Consider the following 22,667-nt stretch of genomic DNA (forward strand, 5'->3'; position numbering starts at 1 on the left):
TAACCTTCAACTAACTATCTTAACCTACTACGAAAAGTCGACATTGACCTAAACTGTAGCCTATCCCTTCTAGACAAAACCCTTTACACTGGGGGGCAGTAGAGTATAGTCTGCGGTATATTTATTTATTTGTATTTTTTTAGTCTGCGGTATATCCCTGTGTACAGTCCCACGACAATGACATCACTATTTGTGAGTAGGCTAAAGCTAGCGGAAATTGGCTTCAGAAAAGTTCATGTGAAACAGTCGAAAATGCCTTCAGTAAAAACGTTTGACTTCAGTTACGATGTTATTAATGAACATGATACATTTTCCGAAGGCGACTGTATATCTGGAAGAATTACTTTGGAGTTAATAAAGGAAACCAAAGTGGAAAGCCTTTTCATCAAAGCCAAAGGGGACGCAAATGTCCATTGGACGACACGTACGAAAGACCACACTAGGACTCACTCTGCTCACAATCGATATTTCAAACTTAAGACGTTTATGATTAATGAATCTCCTAAAGGTAAGTCTAGGCGAGATTTTGTGTTTTTAATTGTTTACTATAACCTACCCTACCCATCCCAATCTGTATACCTCAATGACCCCACCCCGTGTATCCTGCCGGCGCACAGGCGCGATGTCAGTTATCCAATTTTTGAATAAAAAACAAACTGGCGCACAACCATATACAAGTATTTATATGTAGAGGTGCTGACTAACGGCGAATAAACTATAAGCTATAAAATACATTTAAATAAAGGGAGTCGTACACTCTATATATAAACTCCCAGTAATGTATTGGGTAAATCACTAACGTTTCGGCACCACTGTGCCTTCTTTAATACCCAATCAATTACTTGGAGTTTATATATTGAGTGTGCGACTCTCTTTATTTTTATAGCTTATTTTGGGGGAGGAGTGAACTACGTGTACTTCAATTAACTAGTAGTTAAGTGTGCTTGCTGAATGCAAATCACAACTGTTTATACTTTGTATTATTATTCCGTTGCCACCTGTATGTAGCGTGCGTAAAAGCTATCAACACCAAAACAACATAAAAACGTCCTGGTCAGGTTGCTTGAAAAAAAACTGTGGTACTACTAATACTTGTTACACTACAACCATATTTGCATCAATCCCAATGTATTTCAATGGTCATACAATTCAACTAGTCTTCCACTGTTGAAGATAGAAACGCCATTCAAACGTTAAAACGTGCAGACCGGTCTGGAATAGGTTGTGTAAAAACGGCTAGCTGGAGCCATCTGAGCGGTTGGCTGTAGATGCCCTCACCTGCTAGTGACAATGCTGACTCTACTTTGGGCTGACCCCACTACAGGCGGTCCAGCAAGAACCAGGCAGATGTGTCCATATACAGAGTTTTGTTCTCTAGTTCGCCACCATGCATTAGCAGAAATAGACGTAATCTATGTGGTTCTATAAGGAAAGGAAAATAAACTCAGCAAAAAAGAAGCATCCCTTTTTCAGGACCCTGTCTTTCAAAGATCATTTGTAAAAATCCAAATAACTTCACAGATCTTCATTGTAAAGGGTTTAAACACTGTTTCCCATGCTTGTTCAATGAACAATACACAATTATTGAACATGCACCTGTGGAATGGTCGTTAAGACACTAACAGCTTACAGACGGTAGGCAATTAAGGTCACAGTTATGAAAACTTAGGACACTAAAGAGGCCTTTCTATTGACTCTGAAAGTGGATTTGTTTATTTCAGCCACACCCGTTGCTGACAGGTGTATAAAATTAGAAGTTAACATACACTCAATTAGTATTTGGTAGCATTCCCTTTAAATTGTTTAACTTGGGTCAAATGAATTTTGGCCCATTCCTCCTGACAGAGCTGGTGTAACCGAGTCAGGTTTGTAGGCCTCCTTGCTCGCACACGCTTTTTCAGTTCTGCCCACAAAATGTTATATAGAATTAAGATCAGGGCTTTGTCATGGCCACTCCAATACCTTGACTTTGTTGTCCTTTACTTAATACCCATCCCGGATCCGGGATCCTCCTCATCAAAAAAGCTGACTAGCATAGCCTAGCCTAACGGGACAGGGATATCATATAATATAATTTTCATGAAATCACAAGTCCAATACAGCAAATGAAAGATAAACATCTTGTCAATCCAGCCATCATTTCCGATTTTTAAAATGTTTTACAGCGAAAACACAATATGTATTTCTATTAGCTAACCACAATAGCCAAAGACTCAACCGCATATTTTCACCATGTTTCTACCGCATAGGTAGCTATCAAAAAACCGACCAAATATAGATATAATTAGTCACTAACCAAGAAACAACTTCATCAGATGACAGTCTTATAACATGTTATACAATAAATTTATGTTTTGTTCGAAAATGTGCATATTTGAGGTATAAATCATAGTTTTACATTGCAGCTACCATCAAAAATATCACCAAAGCATAAAACATTTATGAAAAATACATGGTGTACAGCAAATGAAAGATAAACATCTTGTGAATCCAGCCAATATTTTTGATTTTTTAAGTGTTTTACAGCGAAAACACAATATAGCATTATATTAGCTTACCACAATAGCCAAACACACAACCGCATTTATTCACCGCATAGATAGCATTCGCAAAAACCAGCAAAATGTATAAAATGAATCACTAACCTTGACCAACTTCATCAGATGACAGTCTTATAACATCAGGTTATACAATACACTTATGTTTTGTTCGAAAATGTGCATATTTAGAGCTGCAAACCGTGGTTATACATTGTGAATATGTAGCATCGATTCACCAGAATGTCCGGAGCTATTTTGGACACTCACCTAATCTGACCAAAGAACTCATCATAAACTTTACATAAAAATACTTGTTGTATGGCAAATGAAAGATAAATTGGTTCTTAATGCAACCGCCGTGTTAGATTTTTTAAAATAACTTTACCATAACAAACAGCTTGCGTTATTGCGAGACAGCGCCCGCCAAAACGGCAGAGAATAGGAATAACATTTTCCACAGAAATACGAAATAACATCATAAATTGTTCTTACTTTTGTTGAGCTTCCATCAGAATCTTGTACAAGGAGTCCCAGGTCGAGGATAAATCGTTGTTTGGTTTTAGAATGTCCTTTTCTCCTGTCGAATTCGTGCCAAAATGCTAGCCAATGTTGATGACGTTCCCAGTTTCTCTCGACGCAAAGAACGGAAAACTCCAAAAGTCCCAATAAACGTTGAATAAACTGATGAAACTCGGTTGAAAAAAACTACTTTATGATGTTTTTCTAATATGTATCAAATAAAAACAGAGCCGGAGATATTAGCCGTGTATACCGAACGCTTATCATAAGACAATATGGAGGTGCTTCCCGCGCCTAGGTAGAGAAAGGAAATTCTGGACACATCATTCCAAGAGCTCTTGTTCGACCTCAGATCAAGCTAGACACCCCATCCCACCTTCCACTGCCTGTTGACATCTAGTGGAAGGCGTATGAAGTGCATGCATATCGATAAATATTAGGCAATTGAATAGGCAGGCCCTGAAACAGCCTCGTTTTCAGATTTTTCATTTCCTGTCTGGAAGTTTGCTGCAAAATTAGTTCTGTTTTACTCACAGATATAATTCAAACAGTTTTAGAAACTTGAGAGTGTTTTCTATCCAATAGTAATAATAATATGCATATTGTACGATCTAGAATAGAGTACGAGGCAGTTTAATTTGGGCACGATTTTTTCCAAAGTGAAAACAGCGCCCCCCTATTGACAAGAAGTTTTTAAGGAACAATGCATGAATTTATAAAGTCATATGTGAATATCCAATATCAGGATCATGGGGGTGGCTGAGGACCCGGGCTCAAGTTCTACTTCATCAGTCTCAAGCAAATGGCAAATGGCTGTCTGTTCACATATTTGGCAATTAGGGTAATGGACGAATCTGTCTAGCACTGCAGTCTCGGTCACTCTTTTTTAGATATATCGTTGCCAGTGGCATCAGTTGAGGTCATTATTAGGTAACGTTAGTGAACGTTGCCGGTACCATCGGTTGATTTTGTTAGGTTTAGTGTTCCCCACTCTAAACACTCCATGTGTGGATATCTTTGCGTGAGAATTAGATGTTACCGTGTTCTATTACGTGACCAGGGTGGGTTTTCTTTTTCATACAGGACTTCAGAGTATTGTTTTCAACTTTCGTTTTTTCATTTGCTCTTTTTGGAGAGAAAAAAAATTGTCATCTGGCATTTATCCTTTTCCCACCTGACTTTACATGGCTAGGCCTAATATCATTAGAGGGACAGCTGGTTGCTCGGTCACTTTTGCTGGAATGTTAATCTTTTAAATCACCCAGTGAAACGTAAAAGGGTTCTTGGGCCTTCAAATCAACTTAAAGTAGATATTGCCTTTCTTCAGGAGACACATCCCTGCAATTTTGACCACTCTCGTTTAAAAGGATGGTGGATCAGTCAGTCATATCATTCCAATTTTCATTCTAAAACTGGAGGAAATGCCATTTTAATTAGTAAGAACATATCGTTCGCAATGTCAAGTGTAGAGGCAGACTCAGCAGGCCATTTCATTATTGTAGTAGGAAGACTGTATAGTACACCTGTTATCTTAGCTAACATTTATGCAATAAATTGGGATAACAGTTCATTCTCCACAAATGTATTTTCTCAATTACCAAATATGGATACACACCACCTAATAGTACACAATTCATATCACCACCTACTGTCACCCAATCTGGATCGTAGCTCTCCTAGGGTATCATCTCCATCAAAGACAGTACTCGCAATTCAGCTATTTCTTAAGACATATAGCATATCTGATGAGTGGCGTTTCCGCAATCCCACAGCTAGGGAGTATTATTTTTTCTCGCCAGTTCATAAGGCCTTCTCACATATACACTACCCTTTCCTAGACAATAGATTTCTGCCACTTATCACAGAGTGTGATTACCAAACTATAGTCATTTCAGATACTTCTTCCCTTACTATGAAACTACTCATACCAAATACATAGCAAAATGATCTCCCTTGGGGCTTAACTCACTACTGTTATCAGATGAAACCTTTGTTGCTTTTATGTCATCTCAAATTGAGCTGTTTCTTGAGCTTTATCAAACCCCTGGAATGTCTCCTACAACAGTATGGGAATCAATGAAGGCTTATCTAAGGGGCCAAATTGTTTCATACATTGCGAGATTAAGGAAGTGCAATATTGAACACCTTGGGGACCTTACAAATAAAATCTTGGATTTGGATATGGCCATTTCACACTCTTCATCCACAGGCCTACTAAAACAACGTTTGACACTTCAGACAGAGTTTGCTCTTCTTTCAACTCGACAAGCTGAAAATCTTATTAGTAAATCTTGATACAAAATTATGAACAGCTGCGTCAGAGAAGCGCAAATCAAACCATACCTGAGATAAATTACAAGTTGGGTAACAAATGTATTGATCATTTAGAGATCAATTAATTCTTTCATAACTTTTACTCACAATTATACACTTCGGAATCCGCTGGTAATGCTACCTTATATGACACCTTCTTTGAGAACTTAGATATTCCTATAGTTGAACCTGAGATAGCTGCTAAATTTGAAGAACAGTTCTCTATAGAAGAGATTGTGTAGGCAATTAAATCTATGCAGTGTGGTAAATCCTCTGGGCTCAACGGATTTCCGAGGGAATTCAAAAATATATATACATCTGATCATCTTTCTCCTCTCTTGCTTTCCATTTTAAGGAATCATTCTCCTCAAACACTTTACCCTCAACAATGACACAGGCATGTATTTCACTTATTCTGAAAAAGGAATAGAAAACTTGGGGTTCATATAGGACACTTTCTTTATTAGATTGCAATGTAAAGATACTTTCTAAGATGATTGCCCGCCGTTTTGAATCAGTCCTTCCCTCCATTATCTCTACAGATCAAACTGGATTCATTAAAAATCATCATTCTTTTTTCAATATCAGACATCTTTATAATATACTTTATAATCCCGCTTCATCTGTCACTCCAGAGATATTGGTATCACTTGATGCTGAGAAGGCATTTGATCAGATGGAGTGGGATTATATTTTTTATTCTCAATTTTATATCCTGGATCAAAGTCCTTTACTCCTCCCCTATTTCTGCAGTGCGCACAAATAATAACCTTTAATCTCCAACTTCATCGAGGGATAAGACAGGGTTGTCCTCTGTTCCCTAAGCTGTTTGCAATCGCAGTCGAGCCTTTAGCCTAGGGCTGGGCGATATACCGTATTTTACGATATACTGGTATTGATGCACGGACCGGTTTGGGTATTTACTTTACCTTCTATAATGGTATTTGAAGGTTTGGTTTGTTAAATGTGATGTGCCGTGTGTAACGTCCATTTTTATAGCTTACTTCCCTACTTGAGTCATCTCTCTCTGCTCTTTCTCTCTCCATGCCGCTTTCCACCCAGACCTAGCCCCGCCCCGCCCCGCCCCGCCCCGTCCCGCCCCGCCCCGCCCCGCCCCGTCCCGCCGTTCTTAATATAAATCCACTAGCGTTCTATAATTACATTATTAGTTTTTGTTTCTTACATCTTCAAACAGCTAGTTTGTCTTTTCTTGGCAATTTTGGCCTAAATCTTGTTAGCCGCTAATGCTAATCGCTAGTTAGCTGGCTAGCTAGCTAGTAAATGTCAGAGCAAACGTCATTAGCTATACAGCCTGTTGTTTGTGCAACAGTATCTTCTAAATCAAAGAGGAATACGCGAAGCAAGAATGTTAGCTACATGAAGTAGCAAAGAGAAAACGTTCAATGTAGCCAAATATTATAAGGTCCCCTAGGAAACACTTATCAAAACTTTGGTTCCTATCCTATCACAATAACTCCTCCCTGGTATTTTCATTATTGTCATGTCAAACAACACTGTGTTCAAAGTGCCCACTATTATATTCTAACTATAGAATTAGAATAATCATTATATGTCCATGATTCCAACAGTTCACCCAAGTGTTTAACTCTAAATCGCAAGTCATATCGCAATTGCAACATTTGGTTAAAATAAGGCCTAGATTCTTTGCCCATATCGTGCCTACGTGGCAGTGTGGAAATGATCTCTAATGAGTGTAGAAAATGCAGAAACTGATGAAAATGCAGAAAATTATTTTAGGTTGAAGTTTAATTGAACAGTATAAAACAATCAGAATGGAGAAAGACGATTAAAATGACTTAGAATGTATGTGTTGCCACCCTAGGGTCACGCATTACTCATGAAGCAAATTTAGAAATGTATTATTCAAAAACCATCAAATACCATCATTCCGTCCAATTTTTTTAATTTTTTTCCCATGATATGATATTTGGACCATATCGCACAGTCCTACTTTAACCATAGCAATACGTAATAACACCACTATCAACGGTATTCGAAGAGGAGGCTTAGAGCATAAAGTCTCACTCTATGTGGATGACATGCAATTATATATGGTGACCCTTTATCTGGTCTTCCACAGATCCAGGATCTACTAAAGATATTTGGTAAAATATCTGGGTGTAAAGGTTTATCTGCAAAAAAGTGAATTGATGCCTATTAATCCTTCTGCCATGTAAACTTATTTTAGTCATGTGCCCTTCAGAGTGATCACACTGAAATTGAAATACTTGGGAATTTGGGTCGCACACAAGTTCAAAATCTCTATAAAGCCAATTTCCCTCCCTTGACACGCCGCCTGAAACAGGATCTTGAACCCTGGGATTTACTTTCTCTTTCATTGGGCGGAAGAATTTATACTGTTACACTTAATGTATTACTTAAATGTTTATACTAATTTCAATGTATTCCTATCTTTCTGACAATTAAAAAAAATAATCTCTACAGATAAACTGATATGTGACTCACCACCTGGATCCGGTCTTATGTAGCAACATTTTAAATTGTGGTTATTACAATGGATAAAAGTAGAGACTCAGAGCTACAATGGGAAATAAATTCTGCTTTGAAAGTTGATAAACTTGTAAACTCACTTTTGAGAAAATGGCCTTTGAATGTTTTGATATCTAGTGAAGAGCTCTTCTTTGTCTCCACCCATTCATCATCGTTCACACCCTCTTAAGCTTTAGCCCCACCCATCTCGTTTCGCTCTCTGAGCGTTCAGAGCGCACAACCTGTGGTTACCTAGGTTACCCCACATGGGTCGTTCTTACCCTGTACACCAAGTCAGAACCGTAGGATAAATAAATGGGGCATATAAACAGACAATATTAAATGATTACATTTCTCTAAAACAGGTTATAGGCTATTTGTGCACCACCAAGTTAGAACAGTAGGCAAAATTAAGAGGTGAAAATAGGCCAAATTATTAGGATGAAGCACATTGAACGCCGTTTGGGTCTTTGCATGTCAAAGAAGATACACGTCCTATAACACTATTTGACGTGTTAAATAAGCTTTTAATTTGACACGTCAAATAACACAATTATATTATAGAATGTTGTGTGTGCTGAATTTGCACGTGCAAGCCAAGCACCACAACTACTATCAGTAGCACTGTCAAAGCTGTACAAAAAAAGTAGCCAAACAGGCAGAGACCGGGCCACGAACAATATGTTTACAATACCGTGTTGGTGAAAATAGACCAAATTATTAGGTTGAGGTACATGGGCTACTAACAGCTTACTACACAACATACACTTAGTATTACTTTCTTAGCTACAGTATACATTTCTCCCTTGCATATTACATCATTTATGCAGCAGCATACAATACATTTTTGGACTCTCCTTGTGAAGGTGGCGCAGCGGTTTTTGTTCGGGCGGCGTTCGGCGGTCGACGTCACCGGCTATCTAGCTACTGCCGATCCACTTTTCATTTTCCATTAGTTTTCTCTTTGTTTCACACACCTGTTGTCAATCCCACAATCACTTGTTCATTATTTAACCCTCTGTTCCCCACATGATTTTTGTGAGTGATTGTTTATTGTAATTTCGGTCCGTCTGTGGGTGCTCAAGATGTTACTTTGTATATTTGTCTTTTTTGAGTAAAGCACGTTTTTTTACTCGTATCTGCTGTCCTGCGCCTGACTCTCACCAGCAACACACAGGACTCGTTACACTTCCAAACAACTCATTTGTTGAATTTGCGATTTCCAACTTGTTGTGTAATCTTTATGTACAATGGCCGTTGAGCACCAATACGTTTTATCTATGATTTCTCTTCATATGACAAGGATTAAAAAGGATTTTCCAGTAGATTGTCAACTTGATGACAACTGATGATGACTGCTAGCTAAGACTTTGAAAGTAAGATGTTGACATGATCAGTCCAATCAAAGCTACTATAGATATAACGTGATTTGATGTGGCCAATGACCTTCTTTGATGGGCACTTCTAATATAACTCTATGGCAGAACCCAAGGGCCTAAAATGTTCAAGCTCTGACCTTAGAATTGGTGATGACATACTGTCCCATGAGTGACAGAAAACTGAGCCAATCTTGACAGAAAACTGAGCCAATCAGGTGCAACGCTCTGTATTTTTTTTTTTTTGTGAACAAGATCCTTTCTGACTAACATTGAAAAGCAAAATTTGTTCCTAAAATAGAAACCCAATTTCATCTTCAGTTTCTTGGTCAAGTTATCAATGTGCTGTTTAAAATTCAGCTTTTCATCTAACCACATCCCAAGATACTTATAGGAGGTGACCCTATCAATTTGCTATCAGTTTGCTGGCCTTTTATAGTTAACATCTGCATGTGACTCCATCTGTTTACTTTCAGGGAAGAGAAAATCATACATTTTGTTTTCCTTGGATGAAGCACAAGTTTCAATTTGAAAAGCTGCCTTTGAATAACATTAAAAGCCAACTGTAAGTACTGAAAAGCCTTCTCAATATTAGATGCGCTAGAATAAACAATTGTGTCATTAGCATACAGATGGAGATTTGCAGAGTCAACCGTCTTCCCTATATCATTTATATACAGTGTAAAAAGGATCTGACTTAAAATTGAGCCCTGGGGAACTCCTTTTGTAAGCCTTCGAAACTCAGATTTCATACTCTCATACCCTGTGCTACACACTGTGTTCTGTCAGAAAGGTGTTTTGGAACCAATCCAATGCATCAACACCTAAACCAACCTTTTTTAGTCGATACAACAGCAGGGCATGGTCAACGGTGTCGAATGCCTTCTATAAGTCAATAAAAAGTGAAACACTGATTTTTCTTGTCCTGAGCATCTAGAATATCAACTACAACCTTACTTACTCCAGTAATTGTACTATGCTTGGCTCCAAAACCTGAGGTACCTGAGGTATGAGATCTTCAGTTTCTTGGCAATTTCTCGCTTGGAATAGCCTTCATTTCTCAGAACAAGAAAAGACTGACAAGTTTCAGAAGAAAGTACTTTGTTTCTGGCCATTTTGAGCCTGTAATCGAACCCACAAATGCTGATGCTCCAGATACCCAACCCTTCTAAAGAAGGCCAGTTTAATTGCTTCTTTAATCAGTACCACAGTTTTCAGCTGTACTAACATAATTGCAAAAGGGTTTTTGCCTTTTAAAATGATAAACTTGGATTAACTAACACAACGTGCCATTGGAACACAGGAGTGATGGTTGCTGATAATGGGCCTCTGTACGCCTACATAGATATTCCATAAAAAATCAGCTGTTTCCAGCTACAATAGTCAGTTACAACATTAACAATGTCTACACTGTATTTCTGATCATTTTGATGTTATTTTAATTTACAAAAATGTGTTTTTCTTTCAAAAACAAAGACATTTCTAAGTGACCCCAAACTTTTGAACAGTACTGTATATTGGTCATATTGGTCATGGCTCCAGAGTGGCGCAGTGGTCTAAGGCCCTGCATGTCAGTGCAAGAGGCATCACTACACTCCCTGGTTCGAAACCAGGTTGTATCCTATCTGACCTTGTTTGGGAGTCCCATAAGGCGGTGCACAATTGGCCCAGCGTCGTCCGGGTTAGTCGATTTTATAAAAAATCAAATATTATTATTATTAACCTTGCATTATAATTATATAAAAGCCCCTTAGATATTCTAACAGATCAGTTTTGCCCTAATGAAAAATGCCCCTTAGATATTAATTTAGAATCCTACAATCCTCAAAATGTTCTTATTGGCGGAGAGTCATGTCATTGAAAAAAATATTTTTAGATATACCCTTGGCCTACCGTGGGGGACTAGTGTTGAGTAATGTGCTGTTAAAAGTGTTGTAGGTCTTATTTATTTCTATTTAACCTTCATTTTACTACACATAGGTCTACTTACTCTGCTGGCGTCTTGACCCAGTTTATGCCCTCATTTGCAATGCAAACCATATTACTAGAGGTCGACCGATTTGTGATTTTTCAATACCGATACCGATTATTGGAGGATAAATGTATAAAATGTATTTATAATAATGACAATTACAACAATACTGAATGAACACTTATTTTAACTTAATATAATACATCAATAAAATCAATTTAGCCTCAAATAAATAATGAAACATGTTCAATTTGGTTTAAATAATGCAAAAACAAAGTGTTGGAGAAGAAAGTAAAAGTGCAATATGTGCCATGTAAGAAAGCTAACATTTAAGTTCCTTGCTCAGAACATGAGAACATATGAAAGCTGGTGGTTCCTTTTAACATGAGTCTTCAATATTCCCAGGTAAGAAGTTTTAGGTTGTAGTTATTATAGGAATTATAGGACTATTTCTCTCTATACCATTTGTATTTCATATACCTTTGACTATTGGATGTTCTTATAGGCACTTTAGTATTGCCAGTGTAACAGTATAGCTTCCGTCCCTCTCCTCGCTCCTACCTGGGCTCGAACCAGGAACACATCGACAACAGCCACCCTCGAAGCAGCGTTACCCATGCAGAGCAAGGGGAACAACTACTCCAAATCTCAGAGCGAGTGACGTTTGAAATGCTATTAGCCCGCACCCCGCTAACTAGCTAGCCATTTCACATCGGTTACACCAGCCTAATCTCGGGAGTTGATAGGCTTGAATTCATAAACAGCAGAGCTGCTGGCAAAACGCACAAGTGCTGTTTGAATTATTGCTTACCAGCCTGCTGGTTTCCACCATCGCTCAGTCAGACTGCTCTATCAAATCATAGACTTAATTATAACATAATAACACACAGAAATACGAGCCTTAGGTCATTAATATGGTCGAATCCGGAAACTATCATCTCGAAAACAAAACATTTATTCTTTCAGTGAAATACGGAACCGTTCCGTATTTTTTCTAACGGGTGGCATCCATCAGTCTAAATATTCCTGTTACATTGCACAACCTTCAATGTTATGTCATAATTACGTAAAATTCTGGCAAATTAGTTCGCAATGAGCCAGGCGGCCCAAACTGTTGCATATACCCTGACTGCATGCAATGAACGCAAGAGAAGTGACACAATTTCACCTGGTTAATATTGCCTGCTAACCTGGATTTCTTTTAGCTAAATATGCAGGTTTAAAAAATATATACTTCTGTGTATTGATTTTAAGAAAGGCATTGATGTTTATGGTTAGGTACATGTTGGAGCAACGACAGTCCTTTTTCGCGAAAGCGCACTGCATCGATTATATGCAACGCAGGACACGCTAGATAAACTAGTAATATCATCAGCCATGTGTAGTTATAACTAGTGATTATGATTGATTGATTTATTGTGTTTTATAAGATAAGTTTAATGCTAGCTAGCAACTTACCTTGGCTTCTTACTGCTCCTCGTGAGGCAGGTGATTAGAGCGTTGGACTAGTTAACCGTAAGGTTGCAAGATTGAATCGTTGAGCCCCTGAACAAGGAAGTTAACCCACCGTTCCTAGGTCATCATTGTAAATAAGAATTTGTTCTTGAGTGACTTGCCTAGTTAAATAAAGGTTAAATTCAAAATAATGTTGCAATTTTGTAATGTGTTTTGTTTGGTAAATTGTTTTGTAAATATGAATCACATTTGTGGTGGCAGTAAATAAACAATGAATTATTTAAATCAATATTGTCAATATTTGTATTATTATTATTCAAATATGTTTTTATAATGGAGGGAAGGTGAACAGGGAGTTTAAAAAAATGAACCCCAAAAGGTTCTTTGATGAACCATTATAAGGGGTGCTTCGAAGAACCTTTTTCAAGGGTTCTTCAAAGAACTTATAAGGGTTCCCCCACAGTTTCAATTTGAAGAACCCCTAAAGGATACTCGAGGAACCTTTTATTTTTAGAGTGTAGGAGTAAATGTCAGTTGGCTTTTTATAGCCGAGCATTCAGAGGTCAAAACAGCAAGTGCATGAGAGAGAGAGAGAAAATATCGAAACACACACAGTCACGCGTGTTAATGAGTTCCGAGAGCCGATCTGTTATTCAACGATTAGTTTAATAGCCCGGCTACTGTGTGAACCCCCCCCCCCCCCCAACAAGCAATAGCCTACCTACATGTGGTCAACTATTTCAGCACTGTTTTTGCGCTGCTCTGAGACAAGCAAGACTACTTAATAAACATACACATTTTGAAAAAGTTATTTTTTATTAACCCTGCATTATAATTGTATAAAAGCCCCTTAGATATTAATTTAGAATCCTCTAAATGTAATTAGATCTACTACTGTACAAGGAAATGTTATGGATTTGCCAGTATTTTCACTTTCTTCACCAGTTCTCTTACCATTTTGTACAATTGTGTGATTAGCCTACCAGTTGGTGTAACTGTAATGTTAATTCTCTTGAGAAGAGTTTTGCTCTTCACTATTACAATATTAAAAACTTTCAAATGCATTCATGAATTAAATCACTTTAGCCGTCATGTTGCGGTTCATCTGATGAAGGATTGACCCCGCATCTCCATGTCGCCTGGGTTGCGCCCGACCGGCTCATCCCCCCTTTCCCCGTTAGGCATGGCCGCATGGCGCACCCCCTTTCCCCGTTAGACATGTCCACATGGCACACCCCCAATATCAAGGTGCACATGGCCGTATTTATATAATGAATATGAATTCGGAGGGCAGAAATTATTCAATATTAAAGCATTAGAGTTTTAAGAATTGTATGTGTTCAATTATTTGTTGACATTGTGGCATTTAAAGCATATTGAAGTTAGAAGCAATAGGATTTGAAGCAATAGCCTACCCACGCGTGGTCAACTATTTCAGCACCGTTTCGCGCTGCTCTGAGACAAGCATGGGGACTGGTCTTGATAAATCAATTAGATTTTTATTTTCACTGAATCTCCGTTTGGGTATTGGTTAGACTACAATTAGGTTGTGGACATGTTAGGATTATTTGCTCTTAGTACTAACAGAAACCCTGAGGGTTTCATTTTTCGTTTTTCTTGGAATAGAAACACCATAATAATAATAAAATTAATTAAGCTACATTTCTTTAAATCAATCCCATATACTATGTTCTTACAAAAAAGGGTTTTAATTCTCTAATACAGCCAATATTGAAGACTGTCAAATGCTTCTCAAAGATACCCTCTGGTGGTCAAACTAGCATTAATGGCAACAATGGCTGACAATTAAATAACGTGCCATAGAATTCTGCGGCAGCCCACAAGGTGTGCTGCAGTATGACGCAACTTTTACAGGAAGAACTACTGTAGTAGAAAACATGGAATGAAAATAGGAGAATGCCTCTTCGATGTTTGCAATAAGCGCAATCTTATCCCAGTTGCATGCATAAAGTTAATGCAGGAATGCCTGCTCACAGAACTGCTTCAAATTTAGTTTGATTATGAACTGAGGGGGCACTTTGGGGATGTTAGTGTCTCTAATGCAAGCAACTGCACAATGATCACTTAAATCATCAGGGAAAATACCAACAGCCAAGTATTTATGCAGATTGCTAGTTAGAATAACATCAATAAGTGTTGACTTAGAGATATCTTTTGGATTGAGTCTTGTGACTACATTTATAATTTGAGTAATATTCAGTGTATTGCACAGTCCTCTTATAGCCTCGAAGTTTGGAAATAACCGGTCCCAGTTTAAATCGCCCAGTATTGAGGACTCAGAGTTTGGAGATAACCAGTCCCAGTTTAAATCGGCCATAAGGAGCATGTGATTTTTTTTACCCAACCACGCATCAGTTCAGCCAGAGAATCCAGGGATTCTACTTTTGCAGATGAGGAGGTCTATAACATCCTATTAAATCTAAGTTAACAGCTTTCGATAACTGCAGTTTCAATGTTAAAAATTCAAACTGTTTTGCCTTAGATAAAGACCTTAGTTCAATATCTGTCTTTAATATAGTATATAGTGAAGTAAAAGTAAAAGTTGTCAAAATATAAATAATAAAGTAAAGTACAGATACCCCCAAAAACTACTTAAGTAGTACTTTAAATATTTTTACTTTAGTACTTTACACCACTGGTTACATTTACAATGAACAACACAGAAGCTTTTCGGCATGTTTTGTTATTTCTGTATAACAAAAAAATCGACAATGAAGTTGACTCTTTTACAATGGGGGTGAATGCAAAATAATGTTTGTTTTCCCCAATTTCTGGGTGTGGTCGAAGGGAATTCCTTATTGTTACTTAAATATCGACTCGGACTATCTCAACAAAGACAGTACAGTATGAAGATAAGCAGAAACTGCTTCTCCAATAGCAATCCCCAATCACGCTTGTAGGCGATGTCATGGCGACATTGGCTAGATAAGCTCATGCGCAGAAACACATCATCCGGTCTAACGTCGTCTCACGCCTAACTGCGCATGTGCAGGCCGTCAAATCAAAGGTATTCCTTCGATATAAAGTTGTTTTTAACGAAAATGAAAACATGTCAGTTTGTCACTTTCACGAGGTCTGAGTAAAAAACATGTTCAACTACTTAAGACATTGGATCGAATCTAGATTGTGCCTTTAGATTTAGAGAAAATTAACAACGAAATAATACTTTTTCACTTCTCTCATTGACATCTCAAACCCCAAACCCCGGCCTAGTCTGCTCAGTCTGTGTGAAGTCTTGCGATGTTGCGTCTCTGGGTTTAGAAACTCTGATTTCAACCTTCAATGTGCAGCTGGATTTACTGCGGAGTTGCTCAGTGGTTGTTGGAAATAATATTAATATTTTCCATGACACCATGTGAAGCTTTGAAAATAGAATTAGAATTATAACAAAGTAAAAAACAAACATTTAGCTGTTAGCTAGGCAAGTTGTTGTATTCTGAGTCTTAAAATCAAAGCAAGGTTTTGTGGTTGGAATTGCAGTATGTACAGTTGAAGTCGGAAGTTTACATACACTTAGGTTGGAGTCATTAAAACTTGTTTTTCAACCACTCCACAAATTTCTTATTAACAAACTATAGTTTTGGCAAGTCGGTTAGGACATCTACTTCGTGCATAACACAAGTCATTTTTCCAACAATTGTTTACAGACAGATTATTTCACTTATAATTCACTGTATCACAATTCCAGTGGGTCAGAAGTTTACATACACTATGTTGACTGTGCCTTTAAACAGCTTTGAAAATTCCAGAAAAGTATGTCCTGACTTTAGAAGCTTCTGATAGGCTAATTGACATAATTTGAGTGTGGATGTATTTCAAGGCTTACCTTCAAACTCAGTGCTCTTTGCTTGACATCATGGGAAAATCAAAAGAAATCAGCCAAGACCTAAAAAAAAAATTGTGGCCCTCCACAAGTCTGGTTCATTTCCAAATGCCTGAGCGTACCACGTTATACTGTACAAACAATAGTACGCAAGTATAAACACCATGGGACCACACAGCCGTCATACCTCTCAGGAAGGACACGCATTCTGTCTCCTAGAGATGAACGTACGTTGGTGCAAAAAGTAAAAATCAATCCCAGAACAACAGCAAAGGACCTTGTGAAGATGCTGGAGGAAACAGGTACAAAAGTATCTATATCCACAGTAAAACGAGTCCTATCGACATAACCTGAAAGGCCGCTCAGCAAGGAGGAAGCAACTGCTCCAACACCGCCATAAAAAATTCAGACTACGGTTTGCAACTGCACATGGGGACAAAGATCATACTTTTTGGAGAAATATCCTCTGGTCTGATGAAACAAAAATAGAACTGTTTGGCCATAATGACCATCGTTATGTTTGGAGGAAAAAGGGGGAGACTTGCAAGCCGAAGAACACCATCCCAACCGTGAAGCACGGGGGTGGCAGCATCATGTTGTGGGGGTGCTTTGCTGCAGGAGGGACTGGTGCACTTCACAAAATAGATGGCATCATGAGCAGGGAAAATTATGTGTATATATTGAAGCAACATCTCAAGACATCAGTCAGGAAGTTAAAGCTTGGTCGCAAATGGTTCTTCCAAATGGACAATGACCCCAAGCATACTTCCAAAGTTGTGGCAAAATGGCTTAAGGACAACAAAGTCAAAGTTTTGGAGTGGCCATCAAAAGGCCTGACCTCAATCCTATGTAACATTTGTGGGCAGAACTGAAAAAGCGTGTGCGAGCAAGGAGGCCTACAAGCCTGACTCAATTACACCAGTCAGGAGGAATGGGCCAAAATTCATCCAAATTATTGTGGGAAGCTTGTGGAAGGCTACCCAAACGTTTGACCTAAGTTAAACAATTTAAAGCCAATGCTAGAAAATACTAATTGAGTGTATGTAAACTCCTGACCCACTGGGAATGTGATGATTATTAAATTATTCTCTCTACTATTATTCTGACATTTCACATTCTTAAAATAAAGTGGTGATCCTAATTGACCTAATACAGAAAATGTTTACTCGGATTAAATGTCAGGAATTGTGACAAACTGAGTTTAAATGTATTTTGACATTTATCCTAGTAAAACATTTCTGTATTAGGTCAATTTGGATCACCACTTTATTTTAAGAATGTGAAATGTCAGAATAATAGTAGAGAGAATAATTTATTTTAGCTATTATTTCTTTCATCACATTCCCAGTGGGTCAGAGGTGCATGTAAACTTCCGACTTCAACTGTATTTAGTTTGAGATTTAAACCTGAGCTAGTAACTTTTCACCGACTGGTTTCGTTTGGACAAACAAAAAATGTCAACCGTATACCAAGGTGTTCTGTGGAGAGTATAAGTTAAAGAGTTCCAATATTTGTATAATCGTTGTGATTGGAGGATAGCTGTGAGGGTGATCGAATCAGGATCTACTCTTCTGTTCTCCTTGAGCTCATTAATTATAGAATTTTCATATTTGAAGATAGCAGAAAGGCAGTCTCTTTGGTAATGACAAGGCGTGGAGTGGAATGTAAACTAAAGAGACTGATACTCTGGTTAGAATGTCTCTGCTGTAACCAAGAAGCGATTGATCTTGATATCTAGCCACTTACAGTAGCTAGCAAGTTAGCAAACAAAATGCAAAGCTGGAGCCCTGAGCTGAATACAATTTATTTGACACATTTTAGATTTCTTACAGTTATACTTAAAGTATAGTTATAAGCAGTGGTGTAGCAAGCAGACCCCACGGTATAAAAGGTATATAGCCCAAACCTAGATTATATATGTAATTCTATGATTAGGTCCATAAATGTTTTTGGTGTGTGCACACATAAGATGTCCCATACCAGGAAGAAATTAAATCTACTTTCACCCCTGCTAACACACAGCCTATGAAAACAGTAACATTACTACCACTACTATTTCACAACCTAGCAAGCCCACCATATTTTCCTCAGTAAATGTCATTTTTTAGTTTAACAAAATGTAGTAGTAGCTTGGTAGATAAACTAAATTAAAATTTTAGTTGTGTTTTCAGTAGTTAATTAGCCTACTTTTATTGACATGTAGTGGTGTAGCTAACTACTGGAACTAGTACACAATTTCATCAGCTGTTGTATAATATGATATAAAACACAGGAAAATGGGTAGTTCTAGTGTAGCTTAACTTCTTCAAGTGTGAAGTAATTGGTAAACTCTATTTTCAAAGTAGCTTCCCCAACACTGAAATTACTAATTGGGTTTCTGTTACAGACAATATACTCCCCCCTGGGATCCATAGATATCCATTTGGTTTCAAAATTCCTGAGGGGTAAGTGGAAATTCAAGCCAAATTCATAGTCATAGCTACAGATTGGACATATTGTTTTACGTGGTATGTAACACTGTTTTTATATTACAGAAGCATGCCATCATCCTTCAAGGGTCCACATGGCAAGATAGTGTACAAACTGGAAGCCAAGCTGGTTAGGGGTTGGCTAAAGACACACGACTTGGTGAAGGAAATCACCTTTGTCTCCAAGGCTGACTTGAACCATGTTCTACTAATGGTGTGTAATCTGTGCCATAAACTTCAATTAATAGCCCATGTGTTTATTTGCTTCGATCACTGAACACAACTGGCGCTTATTAGAGACAGGCTTTTATTTGAGCCAGACATCTATTTCCTTAATGAATACAGCTTTTGCTCAATAAAATGTTGAAGACTGCCACACTGTTTGTGGCCAGTATGGCCAGTATAAAGATTATAATAACAATTCCATCGCAGATCAGACTTGCAAAGACTAGGCTGCCTATCATACACCCCCGATTTCACGCTTCAGCACTATTATCTCACTTGTTGCGCCTCGTTGTGCCTTGTATCTCCGGTAGTTGAGCCGACCATATCAAATGACACTGCTGTCTCATCCATGGCAAGGATGTTGCTCTCCTTTATCTTATTTTGGGTAATCTTTACGGTACTCACTAAAGTTCACTCAGAAACAATTCATTTAGACCCTGTGTTTATTTGAAACAGGCAGATATTTGCTGAAATGTGTGCCGATGCCGTCTATTAAAAGGGATAGGTGGATATTTGAGACTCAGCGTTTAATTGAAGTTTTATGGTAATCTAGTCCATTTGATTATAGGATGGATGGATGTACGGTGTTATTCATCACATATGTGTGAAAGTGGATGGTTGAATGTACAGATCGCGGTTTGGTTTCCTTGTGCCATACTAGTATAGAACATAATGTAATTTCCTCATCCTGCGTTCCAGTCTCCTCAGCATGGTGTGAAGAACAAGTCAGTTGGTATATTCACCTCAGGACATGTCACCATGGATGTCCACGTTGAAAGGATGGGTTATATGCCAGGTAATGTATATCCCAGGTACTGTAATGTAGCAACATGAAAATGACTATGAAAGTGTCTCTCATAAGTGTCCTGATCACACAATTAACTTTCACATGCAAGGCTTAGTCGATATTTGTAATGTCTTCAACATAACTGTACAGGACCTGTGCCAATGCACTGTTGTGTTGGTTATTTGAAATCTCAGACTGTCTTTAATTTTGTGGTGGCTTTTTCCACTCCAGGTGAGACTGTGAATATCTGTGCAAACATCGAGAACAACTCCTCCCGTGACCTTAAGCCCAAATTCAGTCTGAAGCAGAAAATTACTTTCTTTGCTTCTGGCAACACAAAGATAGCAGAGCAGACAGTCTGCAAAGTAGTCAGAGAACCTATCCCGTCCAACACCCGACAACGTGTTGCTGGGTCATTGAAGATACCTGCTGACCAGGACTTGTCCATCCTGAACTGTAACATCATAAGAGTAGAGTACATACTAAAGGTACATCCAGGTGTCTGGACAATCACTTCATATTCCGAGTATTAAACAGAAAAGTAACGCTTTAACTATAAGCTTTATGCTCAAGTGATGCATATTAACTTGACATTCGCAGTCACACACACCCAGATCTACCATTGACGTCAGTGCAAAAAGGCAGGTCAGACAATACTCCTCCATAACATGCTGTTTGTTTTAAAGGTATACTTGGACGTTCCTCTTGCCACAGACCCTGAAGTCAAGTTTCCATTGGCTATTATCCCTTCCTGCTTTCGGTCTGACCTATCACCAGGCAGTCCTGTCCTCAGGTTTGAAGAATTCGGGAAAGGTGGTCCAAGCAACAGTGACTTCCCTTGTGATACAGCCTTTGGACCATATCCTCCTGCCTCGGGTCCAGGGGGAGGCCTATATCCACCTGTCCTGCCAGTGTACCCTGAACCTGTAGCCGTGGGAGGAAGTTATCCCCCTGACCCACAGCCAACATACCCATACCCAACTCACTTGATGATGCATCCACCTCCAACTGCGCCACCATTTCATACACCCCCGACTGCCCCGATGATGCTTTCACACCCCTCTCCTCAAGAGATAGACCGACCCCCGTCGTATTGTTCCCTCTTTCCTCCGTCAACACCTGAAACATCACCCTGATACACCATAAACACTCATCTTTGACAGAAGTTATGCAACTGATTCACTCCCAATGTCATTGTTGCACACACCAACAGACCTGTAAACATTATGTTAATGAAGGAACAAAATGCCAGGTTTGCGTCAGTGTTTCAAGTCTATAGCATTTATGTTTGTGTGTTTTGAGCCATAAAGATTTTTTTTTACTGTAATATACACCTGCTTTTGAGTTCTGTCTTCCAGGATTTGTGTCTGATGCAACATTTTAAAAACTATGTAATGTAATGCTCAGATCACTCATATGGTGCCTTCTAGACTGCCTTTATGATTTTTTTTTTTTTTTACTCCAGGTTTGCCACCACAGCAAAAAAGAAAAGGAGAGGTGCTCAGTTGCAATCATTTTATAACCAATGTTTCGACAGACAAGCTGTCTTCATCAGGGTATAATGACAAACACTGTGGGTATAATGCCAAACACTGTGCGTCACTAATTTATATCGTTTGGAAGGACACACAGGTGTCTGTAATTATGGCCGGGTGTGGCTTGATGTCATTGGTTGATTTACAGATCTAAATAGAACATATAGAAAGCATTAATGGATAGCATACGATCATAGATACAATGTGGCTCCATAGGCCTACAAACATTTACAATGAATAGCAAAATCACAATAATCACAAGAATGGCTTCAGATCAAAGTCTACGTTGAGACCGAATGGAGCAAGGGTTTTTAAATAACAAATCCAGGCAGACTCTCGTTTTAACAATAAATTGTCAAAAATCCAGGCAGCCTCTCGTTTTAACAATAAATTGTCAAGGTCACTCACTCTCCTAGGGATATAGGGAAGTGACGAAATAGACTGGTTCGCTTCCAAATGCGAACCACTCTATTTCGTCCCTTCTCTATATTGGCACCGAACACGTCACCCTCCCTATGAGATGGGGTGAACTTGACAATTTTTTTTTTTTTTTTTTACCGTTATTTTACCAGGTAAGTTGACTGAGAACACGTTCTCATTTGCAGCAACGACCTGGGGAATAGTTACAGGGGAGAGGAGGGGGATGAATGAGCCAATTGTAAACTGGGGATTATTAGGTGACCGTGATGGTTGAGGGCCAGATTGGGAATTTAGCCAGGACACCGGGGTTAACACCCCTACTCTTACGATAAGTGCCATGGGATCTTTAATGACCTATTGGGGATAAGACCTTGACAACGTTGGTTATTAAATTATTGCATCTGAGCTCCTAGAGAGTGCAGCTCTCCTTTTCTTTTTAAGTGTTCTACTCCGCTAGCCAACACCTCGCCTAAACAGGTGTGCGTTTCTTTCGCCTCCAGATTACCACCACAGTGCCCTTAGTTTGGCCATGCAAAATGTATGCATCATTAATTACTCAGTATTGTTGTGATCTAAACCCATGTACCAGGACACCTTGCTAACACATATTCTGTACAAAGTATGTATTCACTGAAATATAATACAGAATTGCACTACTACTGCCATTGTTGTTTAACTAATTAAATATATCACAGGAGGCAT

The 22,667-nt window shown here is 38.5% G+C and overlaps 1 protein-coding gene across 1 annotated transcript; it reads left to right on the top strand.

Annotated features, from left to right (window-relative positions):
* The first annotated feature begins 182 nt into the window (after positions 1-182).
* LOC139577186 (arrestin domain-containing protein 3-like) lies at positions 183-22,664 on the top strand. Its single transcript, XM_071404097.1, has 6 exons — positions 183-508; positions 18,917-18,974; positions 19,065-19,212; positions 19,923-20,019; positions 20,242-20,498; positions 20,697-22,664. Exons 1-6 carry the CDS (start codon positions 253-255, stop codon positions 21,144-21,146), a joined length of 1,266 nt encoding a protein of 421 aa, XP_071260198.1. The 5' UTR covers positions 183-252; the 3' UTR covers positions 21,147-22,664.
* The last annotated feature ends 3 nt before the right edge of the window (positions 22,665-22,667 follow it).

Source organism: Salvelinus alpinus, chromosome 5, assembly GCF_045679555.1.
Source record: "Salvelinus alpinus chromosome 5, SLU_Salpinus.1, whole genome shotgun sequence".
Classification (NCBI taxonomy): Eukaryota; Metazoa; Chordata; class Actinopteri; order Salmoniformes; family Salmonidae; genus Salvelinus; species Salvelinus alpinus.